This window comes from Delphinus delphis, chromosome 19, assembly GCF_949987515.2.
Source record: "Delphinus delphis chromosome 19, mDelDel1.2, whole genome shotgun sequence".
NCBI lineage: Eukaryota > Metazoa > Chordata > Mammalia > Artiodactyla > Delphinidae > Delphinus > Delphinus delphis.
In genome coordinates, this window is record NC_082701.1 from 15,068,157 (window position 1) to 15,093,839 (window position 25,683).

At 41.8% G+C, this 25,683-nt stretch overlaps 2 protein-coding genes across 7 annotated transcripts in view; both read left to right on the forward strand.

Moving 5' to 3' along the window:
* Positions 1–680: 680 nt before the first annotated feature.
* On the forward strand, positions 681–18,887 carry CCDC47 (coiled-coil domain containing 47). 2 transcript variants are annotated; one of them, XM_059998245.1, is made up of 13 exons: positions 681–822; positions 5,127–5,395; positions 5,868–5,975; positions 7,179–7,353; positions 8,800–8,921; positions 9,301–9,366; positions 11,511–11,612; positions 11,813–11,923; positions 12,631–12,716; positions 14,400–14,458; positions 14,970–15,079; positions 15,301–15,468; positions 17,649–18,887. In XM_059998245.1, exons 2-13 carry the CDS (start codon positions 5,132–5,134, stop codon positions 17,727–17,729), a joined length of 1,452 nt encoding a protein of 483 aa, XP_059854228.1. In that variant the 5' UTR covers positions 681–822; positions 5,127–5,131; the 3' UTR covers positions 17,730–18,887. The 2 variants fall into 2 exon arrangements, with proteins under 2 accessions (XP_059854228.1, XP_059854227.1); XM_059998244.1 differs by having other exon boundaries at positions 685–873.
* A 4,803-nt stretch (positions 18,888–23,690) lies between these two features.
* The window catches only part of STRADA (STE20 related adaptor alpha), a 29,726-nt gene continuing 27,733 nt past the window's right edge, over positions 23,691–25,683 (forward strand). For 2 of the 5 annotated variants that reach the window (XM_059997810.1, XM_059997804.1), the window contains exon 1: positions 23,691–23,785. The gene's annotated coding sequence lies outside the window, so the exon portion shown is untranslated. The other 3 variants (XM_059997805.1, XM_059997806.1, XM_059997809.1) reach the window with 2 other exon arrangements.

The window sequence follows — 25,683 nt, forward strand, 5'->3', positions numbered from 1 at the left end:
GTCCCACCGCGCTCCTCGCTCTCCGCCCCCTTCTTCGCCGCCGCCGCCGCCGCCGCCTCCGCCGCCTCTCGGCCCGTAGCTGACGCGAGGAAGGGGAACAAAACCGGACATGCGCAGTGCAGAGCGCGGGCCGAAGGGCGGAGCCTGAGCTATGGCTCCCGGAAGGCGCCGCGAGCTCCTGGCCCTAAAGCTCCAGACTGCCTCACAGACACCTCAGACACCTAACAGGCACTACTGCTGGATGAAGAGTGTTCACGGCCCGTTTAGGAAGTGGGCCTGGAAGTGAAGAAAGTAGCACTGACTGGGAGCCGCCAAAAAATCCCAAGAAAGAGGCTCGAGTGGAAACCACATGTACATAAAGTCGTCGATCCTCTAAAGTCCGCTCCTTTGCAAATGCGACCTGGGCAAGATTTCCCCGCGTGCCTCTGGCCACGTGGTCCCGTAGAGCATGGCGACTTTTAGCATCCGGAGCACGGGTTCAGCGTGATGACAACTTGACTGAACCCTAGTGGAGAGCACAGGGATAGGCGTGGGCAGTTCCGGCCCAGGGGCCGGGCTTATGTAACTCTCCCAGCTTCCACACCTCGCCTCAGCTGGGCGGGGGAGGAGGAGGTCTCGCTCGGCCCCCTGAGCTGTGTCCCGCCCCCGCGCCGTGCGCAGGCGCGGACGGGCCGCACGCATTCTACGTAACGGCTGGCGGAGGCTACGTGAAGAGTGGTGCGGCGTGACTGAGCTACCTGGTCAGGCTGTGTCCTAGAGGCGTTGAGGGCAGTAAAACCGCAGTGACCCGGCAGGCGGGGGCCGGCCCGAGAGGCAGGAAGGGTAAGGCGGCAGCCGCAGGAGCGCTGGGCCGGGTTCTAGCACTCGGTACAGGTAGGGAGCGGGCCGTGACGCGCTAGTCGGTGGGGTCGGGCTGGGCCGAGCGGTGACGCTGATTTGCGTGGCCTAACCAGGTCCCTTTTCCCACCCCATCCCCTAAGTCCAGCCTATGGTGACATGCCTCGGTCCCCGCGCCTTCTCGCCTTTCCCGACTTTCTTAAAAACAAACCAGACTTTGTCCACCCCAAGGCCCATTTTTTGTTGGGAGTTCTGATCAGGGTAGGAGTGACTTTTAACGGTTTTTGGGAACTTGCAGAACTGTGAGCAAATGCCAACCCACAGGGCAAAGTTAGAGCAAGCCCACAGCGTGCCAGCAGGAAGAATGGAGCGTAGAATTGATTCTGCTTGCTGGGGAAAGACTAGACCCCGCAGGCTTAACAGAAGCAGCAACCTCTGTGGTCCGTCTTCTCTGAAGGTTTCTAACATGACATGTTTTTATCCAACATGTGTAAGGAGACGGGAATGTCTCCATGATCTCCAGAAGCCTCAGGGTCTGGCCATTGTCAGAAAGGCCTACTCTAAAATGCCAACAAGGAATGATTCCTGCACTTAGTCCTCTTCCGTTTTTAAGTCCAGACCCAATCGCTGAGACTGCCAGGTGAGCTAGCAGAAGAAATCAGACCAGACTTGTTAGTGCTGGGGTGCCCTGCCCCAGGAGTCTCAGGACTGCCTCTCAGGCAGGGAGTTGTGCGTTTGAGAAATGAGTTGACAGGTGCACCAGACAGACTTCTGGGAAGGAAGGCCAAGGCACGGATGGCTTGGATAATTTTAACCTAAATATCCTTAAAGGAGCTCTGTTACAGGGCTGAGTTAACTTAGAAGTGCTTCTGTGGTGTGAATGTTCTAAGTGGAAATTCACTTTGAAATGACCAGACCTTTTGTCAGGGAGTTAATCAAGTTGACTGTGCCAGTGTTAACCTTTATTTGCTTCTATTTGAAAAAGTTTAAAACTGAGATCTGAAAGAGAAACACTAAAAATGAAGTATTTTTACACCTTAAAGGGTGTTCATAAGGCACAGTGGAAGGAAGTAATGGGAACTGCTATTTATTGAGTACCTTCTATGTGCCAAGCACGTATCTCTTGTAATATCCACTACAGCCCTGTGAGGCAAATAGTGAATGACTATCCCTTTTTTGTATGTGGGGAACAGGGGTTTAAGTAATTAGCCCAAGGTCACATGGCTGGCGAATGGTAGAGCTGATGTTTTGAACCAAACCTAACTCCACCAACATACGTGCTCCTTTTCATATGTCTTCCACTTTTGACTGTGAAGCTAAGGGTGTTTGGAGACACATCGCAAGCCTCTTTGAGGTTGTTGTCAAGAGGGCAGCTATGTTTTCCCATAAAATGTCCGCTGGTGTTAACGTCAAAGATCAAATATTGGAAAGGATATAATATTGGCCTATCCTTGGTGGCATATCTCAAATCATTGGCATTTCTCAAATCATTGGTGCCTTTCAAAATTTATGAACTTTGTCCAATTTTAAGAACATTTCTTGAGCAGCCATGAGTTGCAAGGTATTGGGCAATAGCCTTTGATATTGAGCCAATTTCCTTTATGAATTTATGGTGTTGTAAATATGAGATATAGAATATTCACTATGCCAGAGCACCTTGAGAGATCAGTATTGGGTTGGCCAGAAAGTTCTTTCAGTTAGTGAATTTGTTGTTCAATAAAGTTCTTCACGAAAGTGAAAAACGTGTCTTTTTTGAACTTAAAACCGAACGAACTTTTTGGCCAACCCAATACATACTCCCTTTTGCCACCCATTCACTCTGTTAGTACTCAGCTCCCTGCATCCTGGCTTTCATACTTACCACTTCCTTGCAGTTGCCAATAATGACTTCCTTATTAACATTGGGAAATTTTTGGTCCATATCTTACTTGAACTTTCTGCAGCAATTGAAACCGAGCTCTGTTTCCTTCTTAGAAATATGCTTCTCCTTTGACTTCTGTGCTACCACTTCGACCAAAGTCTCTTTTTCTTTAACCATTCCTTAGTTTCCCATTCCAGTTCTCCCTATTATGCACAACTCTTAGCTGTTATGATTTGTTTCAAGACTTTTTGGTGCTTTTTTTTTTTTAAACCTAACTCTTAATACTCCCTGGGGATCTCTTCCATTCTCACACCATCTCTATTTCCAGCTTAGGCGCATATCCTGAACTCCAGGCTTATACTTCAAATGCTTCCTTTCCTCCCTTTGTAAAATAGGTTATAATACCTTTTAGGATATTGTGAAAATTAAGAGATAAATGTTAATCATCTAACATACTGCTTGAAAACACTTAAAACTTTTCAACAAGTATTAAATTTAATTTATTGCCTTCCCCCAATTTTTTCGCTCCTTTATTGCTTTTTATTTCAAGGATGACTTTGTCCAGCTGTTAATCAAGCCAAAACTTGGAATCACCCCAGATCTTCCTTCCCCACATTCCTTATATTCAGTCACTTTATGCTGACAAATATAATTCTTAATACCTGTCAAATCTGTTTTCCTGTTCATTCCCAATACCACTGCCAGTTCAGTTGTGTTTTATCTCTTATCTGATTATCTCAGCCACTTCCTATTTTTCCCACCTCAGGTGCCCTTTTCTAAGTCACCCTCTGTGTGAGCTGTCAGGGTTAAATTGCAAATCTGATTGTGTCACTCTCTTACTTAAATCCTTTAGTTGATTCTAATCATCCAAACTTCTCAGTGTGGTATTTAAATAAGGATGATCAAATAAATAAATAAATAAGGATCATCATGATCTGGCCTGTGCTGGCCTTTTTAGCCTCATTTCCCCCATTTGGGTCGACAAACCCAATGTTCTACCATACCAAACTCCTACAATGCGCTGTTTCAGCCCTCTGTGCTATAGCTGTTCCTCAGTCTGCAGTGCCTCTTCTTGAGTGCAGGAACTATCCTTTTATTTTATTTTTTAAAGAACATTTTATTATAAGAACGTAATAGAAAAATTAGAAAAGTATTCAATATAAAGAAAAATAAAGGCAAAATGTCCATAATCCTATCATACATAATAACTACTATTTATATGTAGATGTATGTATGACCTTCTAAACCTTTTTGTTTGTGTATTTGCTTCTAAAACAACTTGGGTTCTAACTTCATTCACAACAATTTTTAATAAACAAAATAAGTTTGTTTTTTGTATGTATGTATGGTTTAACCGGTTTCAGATTTTCCCTGTCATACTGTAACTCACGTCCTTGAAGCTAGGTTCTCTTGGCATAGTATCTGACATGGTGATATGCTCAGTGAGGGAACATTTTATTTGATATGGTAGGATCATTTTATGAAAAGCAGTGAAAGCCAGAGGAGTTTTATATTATTCTTTGGGTAATTGGTTAGCCTTCATTGGTGATTGAATCCTTATGTAACAGAAGTCCTGTTTTAGAAGGATAACGGTAGTTTTTAGTGAGAAGTAGGGAGTAGGGAGAGAGTTGAGCAGGGGAGACCATTTAGGATAATACTATGGTTCTTGAGTAGGTGGTGTTAGCAAAAATTGCTACTTTAAATAAGTAACAAAATCACTGCTACTGGCTTACGTTGGAGATGCTGCCTGAGAAGTGGATGATAGCAGGGATTCTGGAGGCAAAACTGGCATCAGAACATAGTTCTCTGTCACTTGGTGGTTGTATTACTTAGCATTTCTGTGCCTCATTTTCCTTATCTATGAAATGGGGATGTTAATAAAACCACTTTCTTCAGAGGGTTGTCATGAGGATTAAATTAGTTGCTTTTTGTAAAGCCTTTAGGACAGTGCCTAGCACTTTGTGTCTTAAACATGTGCTTTGATGATGATGATGATGTGCACACATACAGTTGATCTAAGAATGAATAGCTTTTCCATTCATGTATTATTTTTATTACAACCAACAGATAGTTGCATCTCATTCTTCTTTCATTATCCCTCTCCCAGTTTCTGTATAAAGCTTTTAATAGGCGTTCAAAAACTGCGTACTGAATACACAGTGTAAATGGAAACCAACCTAAAGAAATTAAATGACTAGTACAAGATTTTACAGGTAACTAGTGAGAGAGTCCAGACTAGAACCCAGGCCTCTTGAACCTCAACTTATTATTCTTCACATAATGCTATCTGAAATGAACAGTATTAAATAAGAGAAAAGTGGGAGAGTCTTATATTTAATTTTTAACTGTTTACAAAATGTGATCGGTATGTGTAGAATGGCAGTCCACTTAGGGTTTTTGTTTTTGTCTTGTTTGACTCATTTTTAAGGGGCAATGAAAGCCTTCCATGCTTTCTGTGTTGTTCTTTTGATATTTGGGAGTGTCTCTGAAGCCAAGTTTGATGATTTCGAGGATGAGGAAGACATCGTAGAGTATGATGATAATGACTTTGCTGAATTTGAGGATATCACAGAAGACTCTGTTACTGAATCTCCTCAACGAGTGATAACCACTGAAGATGATGAAGACGAGACTACTGTGGAGTTGGAAGGGCAGGATGAAAACCAAGAAGGAGATTTTGAAGATGCAGATACCCAGGTAAAGGTTCTTTTTTATTGATTTCTTGGGAAAGTGGAAGGATGGGACAATGTGTAACTAGCACTTTTCCCAGACATTAAAAGTAATGCCCAGGTCTAAGGAGACCTTTACCCTCTGGTATGCTCATTTTTATTCAGTAGGTGGAGCTCTTCTAAATGATTGTGGTATGTTCTCACCTTTTACATTCAACAAAAAATGAATTGTATTTTTCTCCTCTATGGAAAGCCTGGATGGAGGATGGTGGAGTGGGGGTGGATATGTATTGGTATGTGGGTGGGTGGGAATTGTATCATTTAGAACTCAGGGTTGAAATGCATGGGGGGGTCATCATTTGTTTAAAATATGTAAGATCTCTGTGTTCTGTGCTTGCTGCTTTCATGTTCTTTTTTCCTTACAAATGTTATCTATAAAAATGAGATAAAATTGCTGGTGATGTTAGTGGGGGAAAACAGATTGTGCCTCATTTTCGTAGGAGGGAGATACCGAGAGTGAACCATATGATGATGAAGAATTTGAAGGTTATGAAGACAAACCAGATACTTCTTCTAGCAAAAATAAAGACCCAATAACAATTGTCGATGTAGGTATACAGGTTTTGAATCCCAAACTAACCAACAAAATATCTTGCTGTTTAATCTCAGAAATATAATTAGTGACACGTAGCTGGTGTTGCTGTAACGTGGGAGCCATGAAAGAGTTTGACATCAGTTCTTCTGATGCAGTGGACACACGGAAAAACAACCTGTATCTTTTGTTGGGTTCTTTTTATATAAATTTATTTATTTATTTATTTTATTTTTGGTTGCGTTGGGTCTTTGTTGCTGCGCGCAGGCTTTCTCTAGTTGCGGTGAGCGGGGGCTACTCTTCATTGCAGTGCACAGACTTCTCATTGTCGTGGCTTCCCTTGTTACGGAGCACAGGCTCTAGGCGCACGGGCTTCAGTAGTTGCAGCACACGGGCTCAGTAGTTGTGGCTCGCGCGCTCTACAGCGCAGGCTCAGTAGTTGTGGCACACGGGCTTAGTTGCTCCTCGGCATGTGGGATCTTCCAGAACCAGGGCTTGAACCCATATCCCCTGCATTGGCAGGCGGATTCTTAACCACTGTGCCACCAGGGAAGTACCACAACCCATATGTTTTTATTTTAGCCTTCCTAGTTTTATTTACCAAGGAATGAGGAGGATAGACGTTGGGTTTATTTGGGAGGTGGGACTCGGAATCAAGATGAATACAGAGGGCTTTCCAGCGTTTCATCCCATTTGATTATCCTCATATTTCCTTAAAGAATCTTTTACAAAGATGACCTGGAAGGACTTTCCTAGTGGCGCAGTGGTTAAGAATCCGCCTGCCAACGCAGGGGACACGGGTTCAATCCATGGTCCAGGAGGATCCCACATGCCTGCGGAAGCCTGCATGCCTAGAGCTCATGCTGTGCAACAAGAGAAGCCAATGCAATGAGAAGCCCGTGCACTGCAACAAAGAGTAGCCCCTGCTCGCTGCAACTAGAGAAATCCCACGTGCAGCAATGAAGACCCAACACAGCCAAATAAATAAATAAATAAATAAATAATAAAACCTTCATTAAAAAAAAAAGTAACACTGAAACAAAAATGATGACCTGGAAAACCGAAATGGGCATATTTTTCAAAGTATAACCATATTCAGTGACAGTTATCTAACGTATCCACTTCTGTTTATGGGTTTTCTCATTCTCCTTCATACCTTGAGTTAGACTTCGTCCTTCAGCCTCAGCCAACATTAAATGGAACAATTGTTCTTCTTTAGGTTCCTGCACACCTCCAGAACAGTTGGGAGAGTTATTATCTAGAGATTTTAATGGTGACTGGTCTGCTTGCCTACATCATGAATTATATCATCGGGAAGAATAAAAACAGTCGCCTTGCTCAGGCCTGGTTTAACACTCATAGGGAGCTTTTGGAGAGCAACTTTACCTTAGTAGGTAAGTTAGGCTAATACAAGTCTAGCCACCTGTTTGAAAACTTTCTGGTAAGAACTGCTTATTCTGCTCAGTGTAAGCATCTAACTACTTTCATGGACTGCTGAAGAGGATGCTTTTTTTTCTTCTCTCAAGGATCCCTTTTTTGTTAGGTTTTGCATAATGAATAAATTGCATTCATGAAATAATTTTCTCACCTTTCATCAAACATTTGCTGTACAGCTTCAGATAGAATGAGACAATCAGTGTTATCAAAACAAGTTGATAAAAATCTAGCCAAAAGCAAAGAATTTTGACATTTTAGGTAGCTTGTAGCTTGATAAATGCTTTCAATTCATCTTTTAGAAATTGGAAGTCCTTCAAAATTCCTTCAGGTTTTAGGCACTTTAGTGTCAGACCCACTGTAGAGATGTACAAGATGTACACTGATACCTTAGAGGAAGTCCTGTAATGGTGTAGTGTAGGGGGTAAGGTAGACTCACTCACCTTCACTTCAGTTTGGCTTTAAACACTTTGTTTCCCTTTGATAGCAAGCAAGTATCCATCTCTTCTGCCCTTTAGCAGGAATGTGTACTATGTTGTGCTAGGTACTTTGCATACATTGTTTCTTATTTAATATTTAGAACAATACTGTCAGTTGGATATAGTTTCTGTTTTCCTAAGGAGGGAACTGAAGTCCAGAGAAGTGTTAAAATTTGTCTAAGCTGTTCAACTGCAACCATGATATTAGAACCTAGTCTACCTGCTTCCAAAGTCCATGCTGTCCACTGTACCATATACTATTTCAGTACTTTTTGACCTGGAAATTAGGAAAAAAATAAGCAGCCTTTAATGCCTTCTACTTCCCTTGGTGTGTTTTCATTTGGTGTGTCAGTCTGCTTTACCTTGTAAAGTTGGACACTTTTTTTTGTACATTTGGACACTTTTTTGTACATTAATGAATTAAATGAAGAGAGGAAATTATTGGAATTTGAGCTTTTTGTAGCTCTTAATACCACTGTTATCATTTTGCTGCAGGAAAAACAAACTTGGATAAAGTTAAATGAAAGGAAACAGTGAGGGAGTGTTGAATAGTTAGTATTAATGGTATTTTTAATTCACTACATAGGTTTTTTTTTTTTTTTTAACTTTTGGCAGAGACATTTAAACTGACTTTGCTCCATTTTGTACCTACTCTTGACATACTTATATTCCAAGCTGAATGTCGTTAACTAACAAGGACACACAAGTAATGCTAGAGTCCATAATTTTTTAATGGCAGCAATAAAGCATTTTAAAAGTAAAAGGAATAATGCCCATCTGTTGTAATCTATGTCTAAAGGAGAGTTCTATAAGATAGATAAGTATTGTTAACCTAAAGGTACCGTCATTTTGGGGTCAGAGTAGAAGAGTGTGTGGTGATTAGGCCCCAACATTTCCAGTGAATCATGTTAATGGTTTTACCCCTAGGGGATGATGGAACTAACAAAGAAGCCACCAGCACAGGAAAGCTGAACCAGGAGAATGAGCACATTTACAACCTATGGTGTTCTGGTCGAGTGTGCTGTGAGGGGATGCTTATCCAGCTGAGGGTAAGTAGGGAATTTCTGGTACAGTGTATATCTTCCTTTCATTTTTTCCAGTGTGATCCCAAGTCCTGTAAGATCAGTGTCTCATTTTTTTCATGTTTGACTTAAAATGAGATCTAAAAATCATCTTTTGGGAATTCCCTGGTGGTCCAGTGGTTAAGACTCTGTGCTTCCACTGCAGGAGGCCCAGGTTCGATCCCTGGTCAGGGAACTAAGATCCTGCAAGCCATGTGGCACGGCCAAATAAGTAAATAAAAATCATCTTTTTTACTGACTGGCAAATGTAGAGTATATTTGATGAAGCATTTGAGTCCCCCTCCAATGTCTTCTCCTTATAGCAAACAGAAATTGCAATTGTTCTCTTGGGCTTTTTGTTTTTTAGTTCCTCAAGAGACAGGACTTACTGAATGTCCTGGCCCGGATGATGAGGCCAGTGAGTGATCAAGTGGTATGTATTCTTCCTGCTGGTTTTCTCTGTACAGATTGAATTCTTAACTTCTTAGAGCTTGTTCTATTTCTTGCCAGGATTATATTTGGACTTTCTAACAACTTGTGTCCCTTGCCCAAAAAATGGAACCTTTTCTATCTAGACAGATCATCTTCCACTCAGTGTGAAACTGGGGGTGGAGGTGCAGGTGGGTGTGAGGAGACATATGTGCTTTTTGTGGGGAAAGAGGTAATACTTTGTCACCAGGTAGATCAACAGAATCAACCTGGATGATGGAGGTAAAACAGTTGTCACAGACCATTTGCCCTCACATCTGACTCTGCTTTTGGTATCTGCTTTTATCTTTGGCAGTAGGCTGGGTTTTTTTTCAAATATTTTTTGCCTCAAGTAATACATCTTGGGCTGAATGAGTTCATAACACAATATGGAGACCTTATTGTTTGGTATACTTTCTTTCCTTTGTTAAATTAACATGTTAATCTGAAAATTGTGTCCTTCATTAGAAATGCCACATTCCCCCTCCCTTCATTCTTCCAGTAAATAATTGTGCTGACTCCCACTGCAGCAAGAAACAAAAATACATGAGACAGTCTTTTATATAAGCTAGCAGAACAAGAAATGTATGCATATATATCAAAATACAAAGTAGTATTTGGTTAATAAGTGCTATATTGGTAATATAATTAGGTACTTTTTATTGGATTGAAACTCAATTGTTATTTTAAAGGTCTTATTGTTAGTTGGAAACCTGTTTCTTTTATTTATTTTAATTTTTCTAATGTGGCCGCTGATGATTTAACCCACTAGTTTTTAGAGCCTCCTCAGTTAAAACTCAAAGGAGGAAGTTTTGCTGCATCTTCTGCCATCTTTTTGTAGAAATTATTCTTTAGAGTGTTGTGTTAATCATTTTCATTTCTTTCCTGAGGTAGATTTAATCTTCTCTTTTCCTCTGAGCCAGCCAGCCTTTTACCTTTTTTGCTGTTTGGGGGGTTTTTTTCCCTGCAATGAAAAGCAGCCTCAACAAACATATGGGTTTTTTATATTTTTAAGCCTTTTTATGTGGGTTCTGCTTAAAAGAGCAGAAAACCTTTCTTTAGCAGCTGACATCTTGCCAGATCTTTGCCATATTTCCCTTCATTAACATTTCCCTTCTTCCACATATATACTGGTAAATTTTGACCCAAACTTCTAAAGATATAGTTAATAAGACAAATAGGGCCATGTTTTATCATACCAGACTCTTTAGGCTATAACTTTATCTCTCTGGCCCAATGTCGAGTATTAAAAACTGTTTAACCTGCCTCTGGGGTGTTTCCAACACCAACAACCAATTCTCTGATTCTCCAGATACCAGTTGGGTGTCCAACAATTCAATTCAATTCTGATACTATCTACTTGGAGTTAATGCCAGATCCCACAAGTTAAAGGTCTCATTCCCACAAGATTGCCCACACTTCAGATGCCAGTTGCAGGCCCCGGGCCACCGTACTTCTGACTGCCCAGCTATAAATCTAGAGTTCCCACAGCCCTCCCCTCAGATTCAATAATTTTCTAGAATAGCTCAGAGAACTCAGGAAAACACTTTACTTACATTTACCAGTTTATTGTAAAGGCTGCAATTCAGGAACAGCCAAATGGAAGAGAGGCATGGGGGTGGGGTGGTGCACAGAGCTTCCATGCCTCTAGAGCTTGGGCCCGTCTTCATAGGGTCATTTAGGCTGTTGGCAGAATTCAGTTCCCTGTGGTTGCAAGTTCCTATTTTCCTGCTAGTTGTCGCTGGGAACTGCTCTTAGCTCCTAGAGGCCATTCTCCGGTCCTTGCCACGTGGTTCCCCTCCACCCCATAGCCCTTTCACACTTTCACTCTTTCTTCAAGTAGGGTCCAGTCCCTTTTGAGGACTCACTTGATTAGGTCAGTCCACCCAGGATAGTGTCCCTTTTGATTAACTGAAAGTCACCTGATTAGGGACCATCTGCCATGTAACACAGCATAATCATGGTAATGATAATACCATCACATTCATAAGTCCTGCTCACATTCGAGGGGAGGATGTATACACCAGCAGGCAGGCATATTGGGGGCTGTCTTAGAAATCTGCCTATCACAGAACCTAACAGGTGAGTTTTGTTGTTTTTTTTTTAAAGCAAATAAAAGTAACCATGAATGATGAAGATATGGATACCTATGTGTTTGCTGTTGGTACTCGGAAAGCCTTGGTACGACTACAGAAAGAGATGCAGGATCTGGTATGTCAGGTTCTTTTTCAAATAATATGTGGAAACTGTGCCTCTTTACTACATAAATGTTTGACTTCAGAGCATAAAGTAATTATATCACTTGAACAGTTGTATCACTTTGAAATAGGTCAGTACATATTCTCTTGAGAAAAAAAATCCTTGTGCATAATAAAATATCATGTCTTACTTTCAACTACGTCTTCCTCTAGAGTGAGTTTTGTAGTGACAAACCTAAGTCTGGAGCGAAGTATGGACTGCCTGACTCCTTGGCCATCCTGTCAGAGATGGGAGAAGTCACAGAGGGAATGATGGATACAAAGGTAAATACAATAGAAGACATACATTTGTAGACCATTTACGGGGCAGTCTCCCTGAAAGTTACACTGTACAAATTCTTCATTTTATCTTCCTTTCCCACACAACCGGTAAAATACTTTCTTTAAACAATAGATTCACTTGTCAAAAAGACAGTTTTATTAGTCAAGAAATTCTCTCTAAATCAAGAACAAATTGTCCCTAGGATTGCCAATGGCTTTCAGGTTTTTTGAAAAAGGACTACTACTTTAATCCTTATCACCGTGTCATTTAGTACGTTTGTTAAAGTTCCAGTTTGTGTAGAAGACAGGTATATAAAGAGCTATTTTTTTCCTATTGGTTATGTATGGTAACAGCACATCTTAGTATCATAAAAATATAGGATAGCTCAAAGACAGTTCTAAATGTAAGTTCTGGGTGATGTGGTTGTGAAGAATTCCTAAAATTATTTTAGATTTTATGTTCATGCTTTCACTCGTATTTTGAACACTATTTTGAGATATATTTTCAGCTGCTCAATTTTGATCATTGGTGTGACTAAAGAAGGGCAGTAGTTTCATCATAGGGAGAGTCCTTATTTAAATTGAAATTTTTTTAAGCTTTAGCCTTCATCATGTGCAAAAGTAAGGAGGATTAAAGAGTGAATATCTATGAAAAAAGAGAAGTGCATCAAACCTACTTTAAAAAAAATAATTTTCTTTTCTTATTTCAGATGGTTCACTTTCTTACACACTATGCTGACAAGATTGAATCCGTTCATTTTTCAGACCAGTTCTCTGGTCCAAAAATTATGCAAGAGTACGTATGAAATAAAAATATTGAAATCAGTTTTCTTCACTAGCTTTCTGTGTTGAAACACCTGCAAGGTGCTTCTGCAATTTCCCTTCCCAAATGAGTGAGGGAAGTTGGTGACAGCATCCAAGTTTTCCTTTGCTTTGACTGCATGCATCGTGAAGGTAATTGAAAACCTATGGGGGACAATCAAATAAGCCTCCCCAGTTTGCAATTGTCACCGCATGTATGCATCACCCACTCAGTGAGGTAAATGAGAATCTAACAGAATGGCTAATACTAAGAAAATACAATTGGTAGTCTCTGTCCTTTGTAGTCTAGGGTGGTTGTTTTTTGGGGATTTTTTTCCTTTTTAATTTATGATGTGAATCTGTGACATTTGATTTGTGTTTGATTGCAGGTGTATGCATTTTGTAATTCATGGCCTTTTCCGGCTTTCTACTTTGAATGGTTGAGTGATTATATTCTTTCTAGTGTATTATCAGACACCCTTGATGCCCGTAAAGTTTCTGGCTTTATAGTAATGTTGTTCGAATGTAAATATTCAGGGTTTGAATTTGCTGTTTGATTTCACATCCTGTTGCAGGAGAGCGTATTTAAGTTTACCCTTGGTGTAGAATTGGTTCTGACCTAAATTTTTGGCTAAGGACTGTGGAGTTGAATACAGTTAAAAGCCAATTTGAATTTTAATTCTGTGTCAAAATCACTAAGGTAATCAAAATTACTTATGCCTCTCGATGGTGTTGCATCATCCTTGCCTTGCTGAACTCAGTAATAATGCTTTGGACAAAGTATCACATTGCGGCATTCATGGAGCATTTTGTGTGTGGGGGGAGGTGTGGAGGGTTGAAAGTCAAAGATTGCAAGAGGATTCTTTGAAGAGTCAGAACTAAATTATATATGCTATAGTAGATTATTTCTCAACTTATTCTGAGCCTGACTCAAAAATAAGATCCTTCATCATAGGAAGATAGATGAAGAGTTAGAAATAAAACATAAAAATCCATCAAAATAGGGCTTCCCTGGTGGCGCAGTGGTTGAGAATCTGCCTGCTAATGCAGGGGACACGGGTTCGAGCCCTGGTCTGGGAGGATCCCACATGCCGTGGAGCAACTAGGCCCGTGAGCCACAACTACTGAGCCTGCGCGTCTGGAGCTTGTGCTCCGCAACAAGAGAGGCAGCGATAGGCGATAGTGAGAGGCCCGCGCACCGCGATGAAGAGTGGCCCCCACTTGCCACAACTAGAGAAAGCCCTCGCACAGAAACGAAGACCCAACACAGCAAAAATTAATTAATTAATTAATAAACTCCTACCCCCAACATCTAAAAAAAATAAAAATAAAAATAAATAAAAGGTTATTTAAAATATGGGCCGCATACTTAAATACAGGCTCATTTCTGGCTCCCCAGGTGAGATGGAATTATCCTGCCTGGAGGGGACATCACTGGAGGTGTTGAAGGATAGGATAAAGATACTTGGGAATGCATCCATCGGATAGACGAGTGGACCAGATGACCTGTAAAGCTCCTTCGGGCTCTGAGACTGTATTTAACTTGGGGATGCCAAGCCAAATACTGTGCTGATTATCTGCACAGTTATCTGTTCATTTAAGTGAATTGGGTGACTTATGTGCATGGAAAGTAACTCTCTCTTGCGTTCCTTCTAAATAGCTCTTTCTTTTATGACAGGGAAGGTCAGCCTTTAAAGCTACCTGACACTAAGAGGACACTGTTGTTTACATTTAATGGTAAGTGTTCTGTGTCCTGTCTGAGTTCTTTGTTTTCTGTGAGATGATCTTAAGGAGAGTATTGTTTCTTTCTAAACAATAGCTATAAAAAACTACATTAAAACTAACCCCAGGGACTTCCCTGGCGGTCCAGTGGTTAAGACTTTGCTTTCCAATTCAGGGGGTGCTGGTTCGATCCCTGTTCAGGGAGCTAAGATCCCACATGCCTTGCGGCCAAAAAACCCAAAACATAATAACAGATTCAATATTGTGACTAATTCAGTAAAGACTTAAAAAAATGGTCCACATCAAAAAGAAAATCTTTAAAAAAAAAAACCTCATGCCAGCTTATTGGTTTTTTGATTTCTTCAGTAAGAGATCCTTTTATATATTTTAATTTCTATTTTCTGCTGTATTTTAGCTGCCTAAGAAATTTGGAGAAAGGAGCCTATTAATACAAAAAGAAAAAAAATTAATACAAGAAGTATGAATGCTGCCATTAACTCAATAGGAAAATGGTTTTGTTTTCCAGTGCCTGGCTCAGGTAACACTTACCCAAAGGATATGGAGGCTTTACTACCCCTGATGAACATGGTGATTTATTCTATTGATAAAGCCAAAAAGTTTCGACTCAACAGAGAAGTAAGACCTGCAGCCTTAAGTTGGAGGCTTTTATTGTGTTTTTCCCCCCAAGGGGCGGTGGGGAGGGGGCCCAGCTTTCGATTATTTCAGTGATTTTATCTTTGCTAGTTGACTTAAAAGTGCTACATGGGAGTGGTTTTATGAAAGAATATTAAATGGGATTTTGTATCTGTTTGGATTGAAATGGATTTCTTATGAATTGCTTTGTTTCCTGGGGAAAGGGCAAACAAAAAGCAGACAAGAACCGAGCTCGAGTGGAGGAGAACTTCCTGAAGCTGACGCATGTGCAAAGACAGGAAGCTGCCCAGTCTCGGCGTGAGGAGAAGAAAAGAGCAGAGAAGGAGCGAATCATGAATGAGGAAGATCCTGAGAAACAGCGCAGGCTGGAGGTAAGACAAACTTTTCTTATCACTGGGGTAAAACTCAGATTTATAAGAATGCCTATTTGCGCCATATTGGCTGTTAAGGTAATTCTGTGTAGGAATGTACACAGGCTGAAAGCTTAGCATTTTCTCAGCACTTGGGACAGTTGATAGCGCTGTAAAAAAAAGAATAATCCTTCCTGTTCAAACCATGTTAGATTGAGCCTCAATCCTGGAGAATGATATGAATTATCCTGTTCCCCCAGCATAGGCCCTTTTTGAAAGTTCCACTATCATCTTTCAAGCCAAACACATACTAAGGTAGAAAGAAATTTGGAATTTTAATAGAAGCCAGGACATGTGCCCTATGGTCCACATAAACTTGTTTTATAAAAATTTTATTTTGATTATAGAATTAGAGAATTCTAATATTTTTTCTTTGTATTTTGTTTTCTATTTTGTACATAAGTAGAATCTCAAACTCAAGAGCTTTAATAAGGCTGTAGTCCGTTATGTTTCAAACATCAGCATGTTCTCATGTTTTGTGAAGTAAGATGCTGCAGTCCAGCTCTAAAATTTTAAACCTTGTAAATGCTGATCAAAAAAGAGGAGAACAAAGTTCTGGGAAATGTGAATTTTAATGTGAATAACCTCAAGAATTGAAGAAAATTCTTGTAAGTGGAGGAGGCAAGCTGCCAAGAAAAAGTGAGCCCCTGGACTTCCCTGGTGGTGCAGTGGTTAAGAATCCACCTGCCAGTGCAGGGGACACGGGTTTGAGCCCTGGTCCGGGAAGATCCCACATGCCCCGGAGCAACCAAGCCTGTGCGCCACAACTACTAGAAGCCTGCGCGCCGAGAGCCCATGCTCTGCAACAAGAGAAGCCACCGCAATGAGAAGCCCGTGCACCTCAACAAAGAGTAGCCCCCAGTCCCCGCAACTAGAGAAAGTCCACGCGCAGCAACGAAGACCCAACACAGCCAAAAATAAATAAATTAATTTTTAAAAAAGAAAAAAAAAAGTGAGCCCCTGTGTGGCACTTTAGTTGCTGGTAGAGTCGTTAATGCTGTTGAGTGAAGTGCCCAGAGTACCACAGCCCTCCTCTCATCCTTTCTCATCAGTCTTTGGTTTGGTTTGGTTTGGTTTGGTTTGGTTTAGTTGATGGGTATTTTTCCCCTGAAAATAGAGCTCTGTGTTTATGCAATCTTCTTTATAAATATAAATGGCTTTTTAACAGATATACAGGAAGAATCTACATGGACTCATTAATAGATAATGCCTTTCATTTTTCTATGAAAAAAAAGTTCTCCAGTTATTTCTAGAGTTTGAAACTATAGTAGGTTTAAGTAAAAGAGGGGCCCAGAACTTAAGTCAGATTGTAAGTTGCTTGTGGGTGTAAACCATGTATTTTTTTTTAGAACCACCACTTGATAGTATCTAGGCCTAGGTACCTTGTAAAAAGATCCAGTGAATTAAATGGGAAAGGAGCCAAACAAAACACAAAAAACCCTATAGTGAATTTCTGGCTTGAATGGCTCATTTATACCAATGATCTGGACCTTCCTGCCACTACTGGTAGAGCCTTGTTTTGTTTTGTTACATATTTAATTTGAAAAGTATAGAGAAACATATACACAGACATTAAAATTAACCTTAATTCTACCATGTAAGAACAATGTAACACAATCCTTCAGTTCCCGTCCCTAAAACCAACCACTGTTAATACTATATAGTTTATTTAGTCCCTCAACTGTGTATATTCAGTGTACTTATTTCATTTCTTAATGTAGATCATCTTATAAACTTTTTATATTAAAAATATAGCAATCTTTCAAGAAAGTGTCTTTCCATATTCTTTTTTTTTTTTTTTTTTTTTTTTTGCGGTACGCGGGCCTCTCACTGTTGTGGCCTCTCCCGTTGCGGAGCACAGCCTCCGAACGCGCACGTGCAGGCTCAGTGGCCACGGCTCACGGGCCCAGCCGCTCCGCGGCATGTGGGATCTTCCCGGACCGGAGCATGAACCCATGTCCCCTGCATCAGCAGGCGGACTCTCAACCACTGCGCCACCAGGGAAGCCCCAGCAATTCTTATAACTATCTTCTGGAATGTTATTTGTGATGCTAGCCTAAATAGTATAGGCAGTATTCTAGTTTTGACTTTTTTTTAAACAAGTACTGAAATCTTAGTTTGCATTCCCTCTTTCTCTCTAGGAAGCTGCCTTGAGGCGTGAGCAAAAGAAATTGGAGAAGAAGCAAATGAAAATGAAACAAATCAAAGTGAAAGCCATGTAAAGTCATCCAAGAGATCTGAGTCCTTATGCCACCTGTAAGCTCTGAATTCACAGGAAACAAAAAATACCAGTTCATTTCTTATCTTAAAGTTTCCCAGTGACTGAGAAATCCTTATTTCATCATGTGTTCTGTTTTTGGTTTGGAGTTTTACAAAGGTCATAGATACATTGGAAGGACTCTGTTACAGTAATTTTCTTCCAGATAATCAAATTATTTTGATTATTTTATAAAAGGAATAATATATGAAATCTGTGTAGTTTCAAAACATCTTAAAAATTATAACATGAATCAGTACTTTTAGTGCTTGATATTTGAAGAAATATCATGAAATTTATAGATATATAATTAGATTGTTGCTTTTTGTTTAAACTAGGCAGTTGAAATGGCTATGAAGACTGACTCTAAACCAAGATTCCACAGATAACTATTGGAATTGCACAATAAACATTGCTTGGTGTTCTCTTCTGTGTCTACATTAAACTTGTAAAAAAATAAAATTCAGAACACTATATGTGGTGTTGAGATTTCAGGGACTCAACAGTCTAGTTCAGTATATGTGTATAGGTGGGAGGTGCTGATGACAGTATGATAGGATATCTGTAGGCTTTAGGATACTTACATGTATGTGGAAAATTCTAGGGATAGATAATACAGGAGCACGGTTTCCTCCTTACCTGATACCATGAGCTAATGACAATGTGAATGCTGTATTTTAAGTGGTTGTATGTTTTCTTGAGTAACAAATGCATGAAAAATTAACTGCTTCACCTAGATGAGATCAGTGGTCTATGTGAAGTCACAAAAGTTTTCCTTCTTGGTCGCTGCAACGTATGGGATGTTCACGGAGAAGCTCTGTTCTCTGTGTTATGGCCATATCCCTTTGCTTCTCCTTCTGCTTTTATCTCTTCCACAGTTGAGGCTGGGTATATTCTTTCAAAGAAATAGCCATGAATATGCATAAACATACTTTTAAAAATGAACTTTCCTAGACTATTGAGAGTTCCTTCTGCCTCTTGAGGAAGGAACTCTTGGGGGAGAGGCCCATCTACCTGCACAAGCATTTAGCTTGTTCAGATCTCTGCATTTTATAAATGCTTCCTACTAAGAAAGCATTTTTTAAGTCACTGCTTGTACCAGGTAATTTTTGCTGGGGATGGGAAGGGGTTGGGTTTTTTGTGGGAGAGGGGTGGGTGGGTATTTTTTGTTGATGCTTTATGTGCAGGTGTGTTCTGAGGCAATAACAAGTTGCTGTGAAAACAGCATGTGCTGCTGCCTTTGTAACTGCATGGAAACTTTTCACATGGGTTTTTCTCTAGGTTAATGCAGAAATGTATAAACTGGGAGATGCAAATGTAATATTTTTTTTAACAGTTCATGAAATTAAGTTATTAAAATAACAAAATTTAATTACCTTAATGCTATATAATTCTAGAATTAGCCTTGTTTTACAAACCTTTAACCTGCATTTTAGAAATCAAAGTTGGTATGCTTAGCTATCTTTTGATTAATAAAAGCTTTCTTAAAGTCCCACACATTTGGACCATGGCAGCTAATTTTGTAATTTAAGCATTCGTATGAACTACCTATGGACATATATTAAACTAATTGACAAAAGTCTCAGAGTGCCGCCTTTACTTTTCTGGGGTTGCCCTACAAGAGTATAAGCCCATAGTTGTTACCAGTTTTTGGTGTTTTGTTTTGTTTTTGGCTGTGCTGCACGGCTTACGGGATCTTGGTTCCCCAACGAGGGATCAAACCCGAGCCCTCGGCAGTGAAAGCGTGTAGTCCTAACCTCTGGACCACCAGGGAATTCCCACTAGTTAATTAATGTTTTATATTTTTAGAGCCCCATTATGTCATTGATGGGCTTCTCCCCAAAGTCCCCCACTAGAGTTAAGACACCATTGTCTCTCCTATGACTGAGAGGACAAAGAGAGGAGACTGTTGTTGACTGTCACACGTTGGAAAACCTGTCTTGTCCTCCAGTATTGTCTGCATTGCCTGGGCACTTAGCAATACCACAACAAGTGCTGGACTGGAAGATAAAGACTTGGCCTTTAGTGCCAGCAAAACCAGTTACCAATCCTTTGACTTTGGGCAGGTCATTAACCTCTTTGAGTCTCTGTTCTGATCTTCCTTCTACAAAGTAAGGGAAGTAATTATTTTCTCTACCTATCTCACATTAGGTCAACACTAAGAGGTAATATATGTAAAATTCTGTAAATGGTAGCACTTCAAAAAATGTATCATCTAGGCCTATTCTCCAAGTGGTGTATTTTTGCTTTATTCTGTTTTGCTTTTCTTTCTCTCAGTGAAAACCAAGCAGATCCTTCCAGAGTTCTCTAACTTTATCTGCAAAACTTGACAGGGTATTATTGGGGCGGGGGGGGGGGGTATAGTTTACAATTCTGTTTCCTTAATAATAGAAACTTTCCTTGTCAGGCACCAGATGTGAAACTCTTTTCTTTAGATGGAACTTAGACCAAAGAAAAACATTAATTGGCTTTCTCATTCCACCCATCCAATAGGAATTGGAAACGTGAAAATTACTTAGAGCAGTGTTGTACAAGGATCTAGTTTTGGTGTGAGGGATGAAATACTGTACTTAATCACCCCAGATTCTCTTTCCTTACTGTTCCTGGCTCCATGAATTCAAATTCATGCTTTGAATTATTTGAAAGCATGTAAGAGGGAGAAGACAGTTATACCCGTAAGAGTGGCTTCTGTTACACACTACTAAAACAATAGTGAAAATATTTTCTCAGTTTCTGGAGTTTGGTGATGGGCTAAAGATTTATTTGCATTTGGAAAAAAAGTGTAATGTTTTTATCTGTGTACAAGTTGAATGCCATCTTCTCAGCTCTGTGAACTGAGAAATAATACCAATTTCAGAAGAAAGTTTTTTTGTTTTGTTTTTTTTTCCCTGAAAGGGAGAACTTTGTGTCTACTACTATTCTGCTCTTAATGGCTATTATTAGGTTATATTTTCATCTTTTAAAATTAATTGTCCTCTTTAATTTCACCTATTTTGCTTTTCCAAATAGTGTAACTTTTATTTATGTAAAAGACACCCAGGCCTTTTAAAATATTTAGTTCCATGGGAGTTATTTGGAGATCAGATAATATCATATCCGCCTAGGTTGTTTGTTGTATCAACTTTGCTTTCCTATCACATTTCCAACTTAAATGCTTAAATAGCTTTCTTTTGCCTCTTTTTCTTGCATGTTAACTGCATCACTTAGCAAGGTTGTAGCAAAGCTAGAATTGAAGCTATTTTCTGCTTCAGGAAAGAGCCCTGGGTTTGTGGGTAGGGACCCAGGTGCTGTCCTAGTGCTGTAACAAGTCTCTTTCCTTATCTATAAGTGGGCATCATCTACTCTGCCCTTTCTAAAATGCCTTTTCAGAGGATATTAGATAACATGCATAAAGTGCTTTGACATATAAAATGCTCTATAAATTAAATAATCCTGCTCAACTTGTTAAACTACACATTGTAAGCATTTCTAGCTCTCACTTGAGTATTCTAGGCAATTAGTTTTACCTTTCTCACAGTTAATTTATGTGGTATCTTAAAGAGGGCAGTGCACTCCGGGTGCTCAGAGTTAAAACAAAATAGCCAGGATCTTCAGTCCATCTCCATTCCTCCAGGCTTCAAGCAAGTTTCAGAAGGTTCCAGAAATCTTGGAGAGTCCCAGCCCTTATGATACAGAAGTGAAAAGGAATAGGGAGTTTGTACATCCTGTGACTCAAGTCAAAAGCAAAGCAAGGAGAAACTGAGTTTGTAAACTCTCAAAATTGACCTTTCATGACACCAGTTTTCTAAGTTATCTGGATTTTGGAGGCCCTTTTGTAAGGAAATTTGCTCCCTGAAACAGAGTCTAGGCCAAAAGTTTCTCAAAATATCTTTTGTGGGCAGTCCTGAAGATGATGAGATCTCTTAGCCCCCTTGACCAACTGACATCCAGTTAGAAAATGACATAGCTACTGGGCTGGACAGAACAAATGAGAAGTACTTACGTGTTTAAACTCCCCATTGTGGTGGCTGCATCAAGTCTGGCATCTTTCAGGCACTGACTCCTCTAGTATCCTTGATTCCCAAGACCACATGTGAAGAAGGTCTTTTCAAGAGAACATCGCAGGGGACGTCCCTGGTGGCACAGTGGTTAAGAATCCACCTGCCAATGCAGGGGACGCAGGTCCGATCCCTGGCCCTGGAGGATCCCATACTCTGCGGAGCAACTAAGCCCATGCGCCACAACTACTGAGCCTGCGCTCTAGAGGCCACGAGCAACAACTACTGAGCCCACGTGCCACAACTATCGAAGCCCACCTGCCTAGAGCCCGTGCTCCGCAACGAGAAGCCACCGCAATGAGGAGCCCAGGCACTGCAATGAAGAATAGCCCCCCCTCGCCGCGCACAGGAACGAAGACCCAACGCAGCCAAAAATAAATAAATAAAAATAAAGTAATTCAAAATAAAAAATTGCAGGGATTTTACTTCAATTTCTGCTACTATCTTGCTTTGTCCATTTACCGAGTTTGCAGCTAGTATCTTATTTGATGACAGAATAGTGAGGATACTGTTTTGGAATGTTAAAGCACTAGATAAGAGCAAAGTGATGTGTGTAAAATTCAGTGAGATCCTGAGATGCACTGGCAGAGTTCACATTCAGTTTCGGCATCAAATTTCCATCGGTCCCTGTTTGAATGGAGCGAACTTCTTCCCCATCGTGGAAGTGAGACCAGTATAAATCCGTGTCAAGGGTCGTAGCTGGCAAGGGCGAGTGTTCATTACTTGATGGCGTATATCCAGTTTTGGATCTAGCCCACCCCACCCCCGTGGGCGGAGTAAGTCACTGAAAAAAAGAAAAAAAAAAAAAGCAGTGTCGGGGGCTTCCCTGGTGGCGCAGTGGTTGAGAGTCCGCCTGCCGATGCAGGGGACACGGGTTCGTGCCCCAGTCCGGGAAGATCCCACATGCCGCGGAGCGGCTGGCCCCGTGAGCCATGGCCGCTGAGCCTGCGCGTCCGGAGGCTGTTCTCCGCAACGGGAAAGGCCACAACAGTGAGAGGCCCGCGTACCGCAAAAAAAAGAAAAAAATCAGTGTCGCAGAAGGAAGCCTTGCTCCATCCCTTACTGCTTCATCCTTTCTCAAGCCCTGCATGCCTTGGCTTAGGCTAGCTTCCCCAGCAAGGCAAACCTGACAGTTTTCTGCAAACAGAACATGTCTCTCAGAGTTGTGGGTAAGGAAGGATCCAGGACCAAAAATGTCCAGAGGGGGAAAAAAAGATAGTTGAGATATTTTGCTCCTTTTACCTAAGGTGGCACAGAGAAAGGGTGGGATTCCCCTTTGTAGCTTGTCAGTCTTGTGCCCGAGAGGCCAAAGTGAGGGGCATTTGAGATATCTTCAAGGAAACTGCGAGACTGATTTTCCCACTGAAGTCCTACCACACGAAAAAAAGAAGTTTAAAGTACTCAAAGTAGCCAAGTCAGCAGACAGTGTTGGTTTGCCTTATTCTAGTCCCCTTGACTCTACATTACTGAAATCATCCCACTGCCTTCCTGTTTCGGGGATGGAGGCTCTGGAGAGCCCTTTTCGGACCCAGAAGGCCACACCGACGACAAGCTAGGTCTTTGGCTTCCACACGCGGGGGGGAAACGTGTCCCCTCCGTTGGAGACCGAATGCCCTCAGGTATGCGCAGCGCGTAATGAGGTAACTCAGCACTGGAAAACCGCTCTCTGAGATGCCGCTGCTGAGGGCCGGCCGCACCAGCAGAGATGCGGAAACCAGGAAGAACTTCCCCACCTGCCGGGCCTAGCGGGCCGGGGCGGGCCGGGGCGGGCCTTCCTCTCCGGCGCGGGGCGGGGCGGGGCGCGGCGGGGCGGGCGGGGCGGGGCGGGGCGGGGCGGTTCTCTACCAGCCCTCCCAGGGTCCCTCTACTGCGCATGGCACGTTGCGTACCTCCCTCCCAGCAACTGGCCTGGCGGCAACGCGGCCTTAAACCAAGGAGGCGGAGCTGAGATTGGGTCGAGACTGCTTGCTAACTCCAGGACCAGGTACCGGGCTGGCGGGGCCGCCTGGTGCGCTCCAGGGAACGGTCCCTCCTGCCCTGACGCCGATTCCATCTCCTCGGGGGCGGGCCTCCGGCAGAGCGGCCATCCTAAGCCCCCCCTCGCCTTCTACGGGCCCCTTTTCACCCGAATTCTCGATTCCCGCGATGAGGGGCTGCAGCCCGAGAGCAGAATAGGCTTGGGCCTGGCCCGGAGACACCGGAGCAGAGTTGCCGGGCTCCCTCTCCTCTTCCCCCCTCATTTTCAGGTGGGAAACCTGGGGCCCAGGTGGCAATTTGTCCTGATCTAGCAAAGAGGAGGCATATCCTAGGCTGCCCTCTCCCCGCATCCCCCCACCACATCCCCATCTCATCCCAGGCTGGATAGCCAGGGGGTCAGGCCCTCGTAAGAACAGAGATCAGGTACTCCCTGAATCAGCCTAAACAGAGCTTCTGACTGTCTTGTTTTCCAAAATGTTTAAGTGCTCACAGTAGATTGGGGTGGAGATGAGGGGCGGGGGTAGGGAGGTGAGCGAGAGAGAAGGGGTGTGGTTAAATAAAATTGTTCAAGTTTTCAGGAAATGGGGAACTAACTTCTATGCCCAGCCTTCTGCTAAGATATCCTAGTATATTCTAACTTGACTTCTCCCAAAAGAGCAAAAGCCGTTCGAATTGATTCTTTTCTTACTGTAATATCTGTTGGGGTAGAACCGTATTCCAATATGTATTTGTGGCATTAAAACAGTTTTTCATTGATTGATGGATACTTTTCTTTAGAGACCCCCGAGACTGTTTCTTGTCCCTGAGAGTTGAAGAAACCAAATCTTTCCTGATTTTCAAATCTCCTCAGGCCAGGAGCCTATTCAGCCATATGTTAGTGCTGAACGGGTTAAATCTGTTGCCCCACCCCCACCCTTTAACTAGGTTTCTTAGAGGTACTGTGGCGCAAATGCAGTGTTTATAGTTGTCATCGCAGACATGGAGGAAGTTTAGAAAACCAGTGACAAAAATAGGGAAAAAAGGAAAAATCAAAGTAAATGAACTCCTGTCTATACCACTTGGCATCTGGTCAACCTCAATGTCCAATCAGGTGATGCTTTTTCAGTCATTATATCTTTGCACACACAGTCTTGACACTTCTCCCTAAGCTTCTCTATTATCACTCATGGTTTCTAGAGCACAGGCTTTGGAACAGACCTGATCAGTCCTCCACCACTTGCCTGTGTAACTTTGTTTTTTTTGTTTGTGTGTTTTTTATTTTTTGGCCATACCACACAGCTTGTGGGATCTTAGTTCCCCAGCCAGGGATCGAACCTGCAGTAGAAGTGTGGAATCTTAACCACTGGATCACCAGGGAAGTCCCATGCCTGTGTAACTTTGGGTATTTAACCTCTCTGAGTCTTAATTTCCTGATCTGTGAAACGAGGATCTATAATACTTGCTGTGAGCTGATCTCCATGAAGCATTTAGCACAGATCCTGGCACATACTAAGTTCACATAAGTGTCTGCTGCTTTTATTATTTTTACCATTATTAAGTTAACAGATACAGGAGTGCCAATATTAAGTGTTGGTCACAGTAGCCCCTGGGAATGCAACAGTGAATGAAATGCGTTCCCTGCCTTGACAGAGTCTCTCTTCTAGTGGAGGAAACTGATAAATAGGCAATTAAGAGAGTGGTAGGTATAAGGGTTGAATACAGAGGCCAGACATCTAACATGGGTAGGGAGGGGCGGTCAGGGAGGACTTCCTGTAGCACAGGACACCTGAGATGAGTAGTGAAGGACAGGTAAAAGTTAACAGATTGGGAGAGTGTTAGTGGTCCACAAGGGGAAGCAGGATCGTTAAAGTTTTTCTTTGGGTTCCACTTCCTACCTGCCTTTCAAGCTGCATGTCCTAAATATGG

Coding starts and splice junctions, on each gene's coding strand:
- CCDC47 (XM_059998245.1), top strand. CDS start 5,132: ATGAAAGCCTTCCATGCTTTCTGTGTTGTTCTTTTGATATTTGGGAGT. Junction 9,367..11,510: donor GGCCAGTGAGTGATCAAGTG/GTATGTATTCTT, acceptor TTTTTTTTAAAG/CAAATAAAAGTAACCATGAA. Junction 12,717..14,399: donor GGTCCAAAAATTATGCAAGA/GTACGTATGAAA, acceptor CTTTTATGACAG/GGAAGGTCAGCCTTTAAAGC.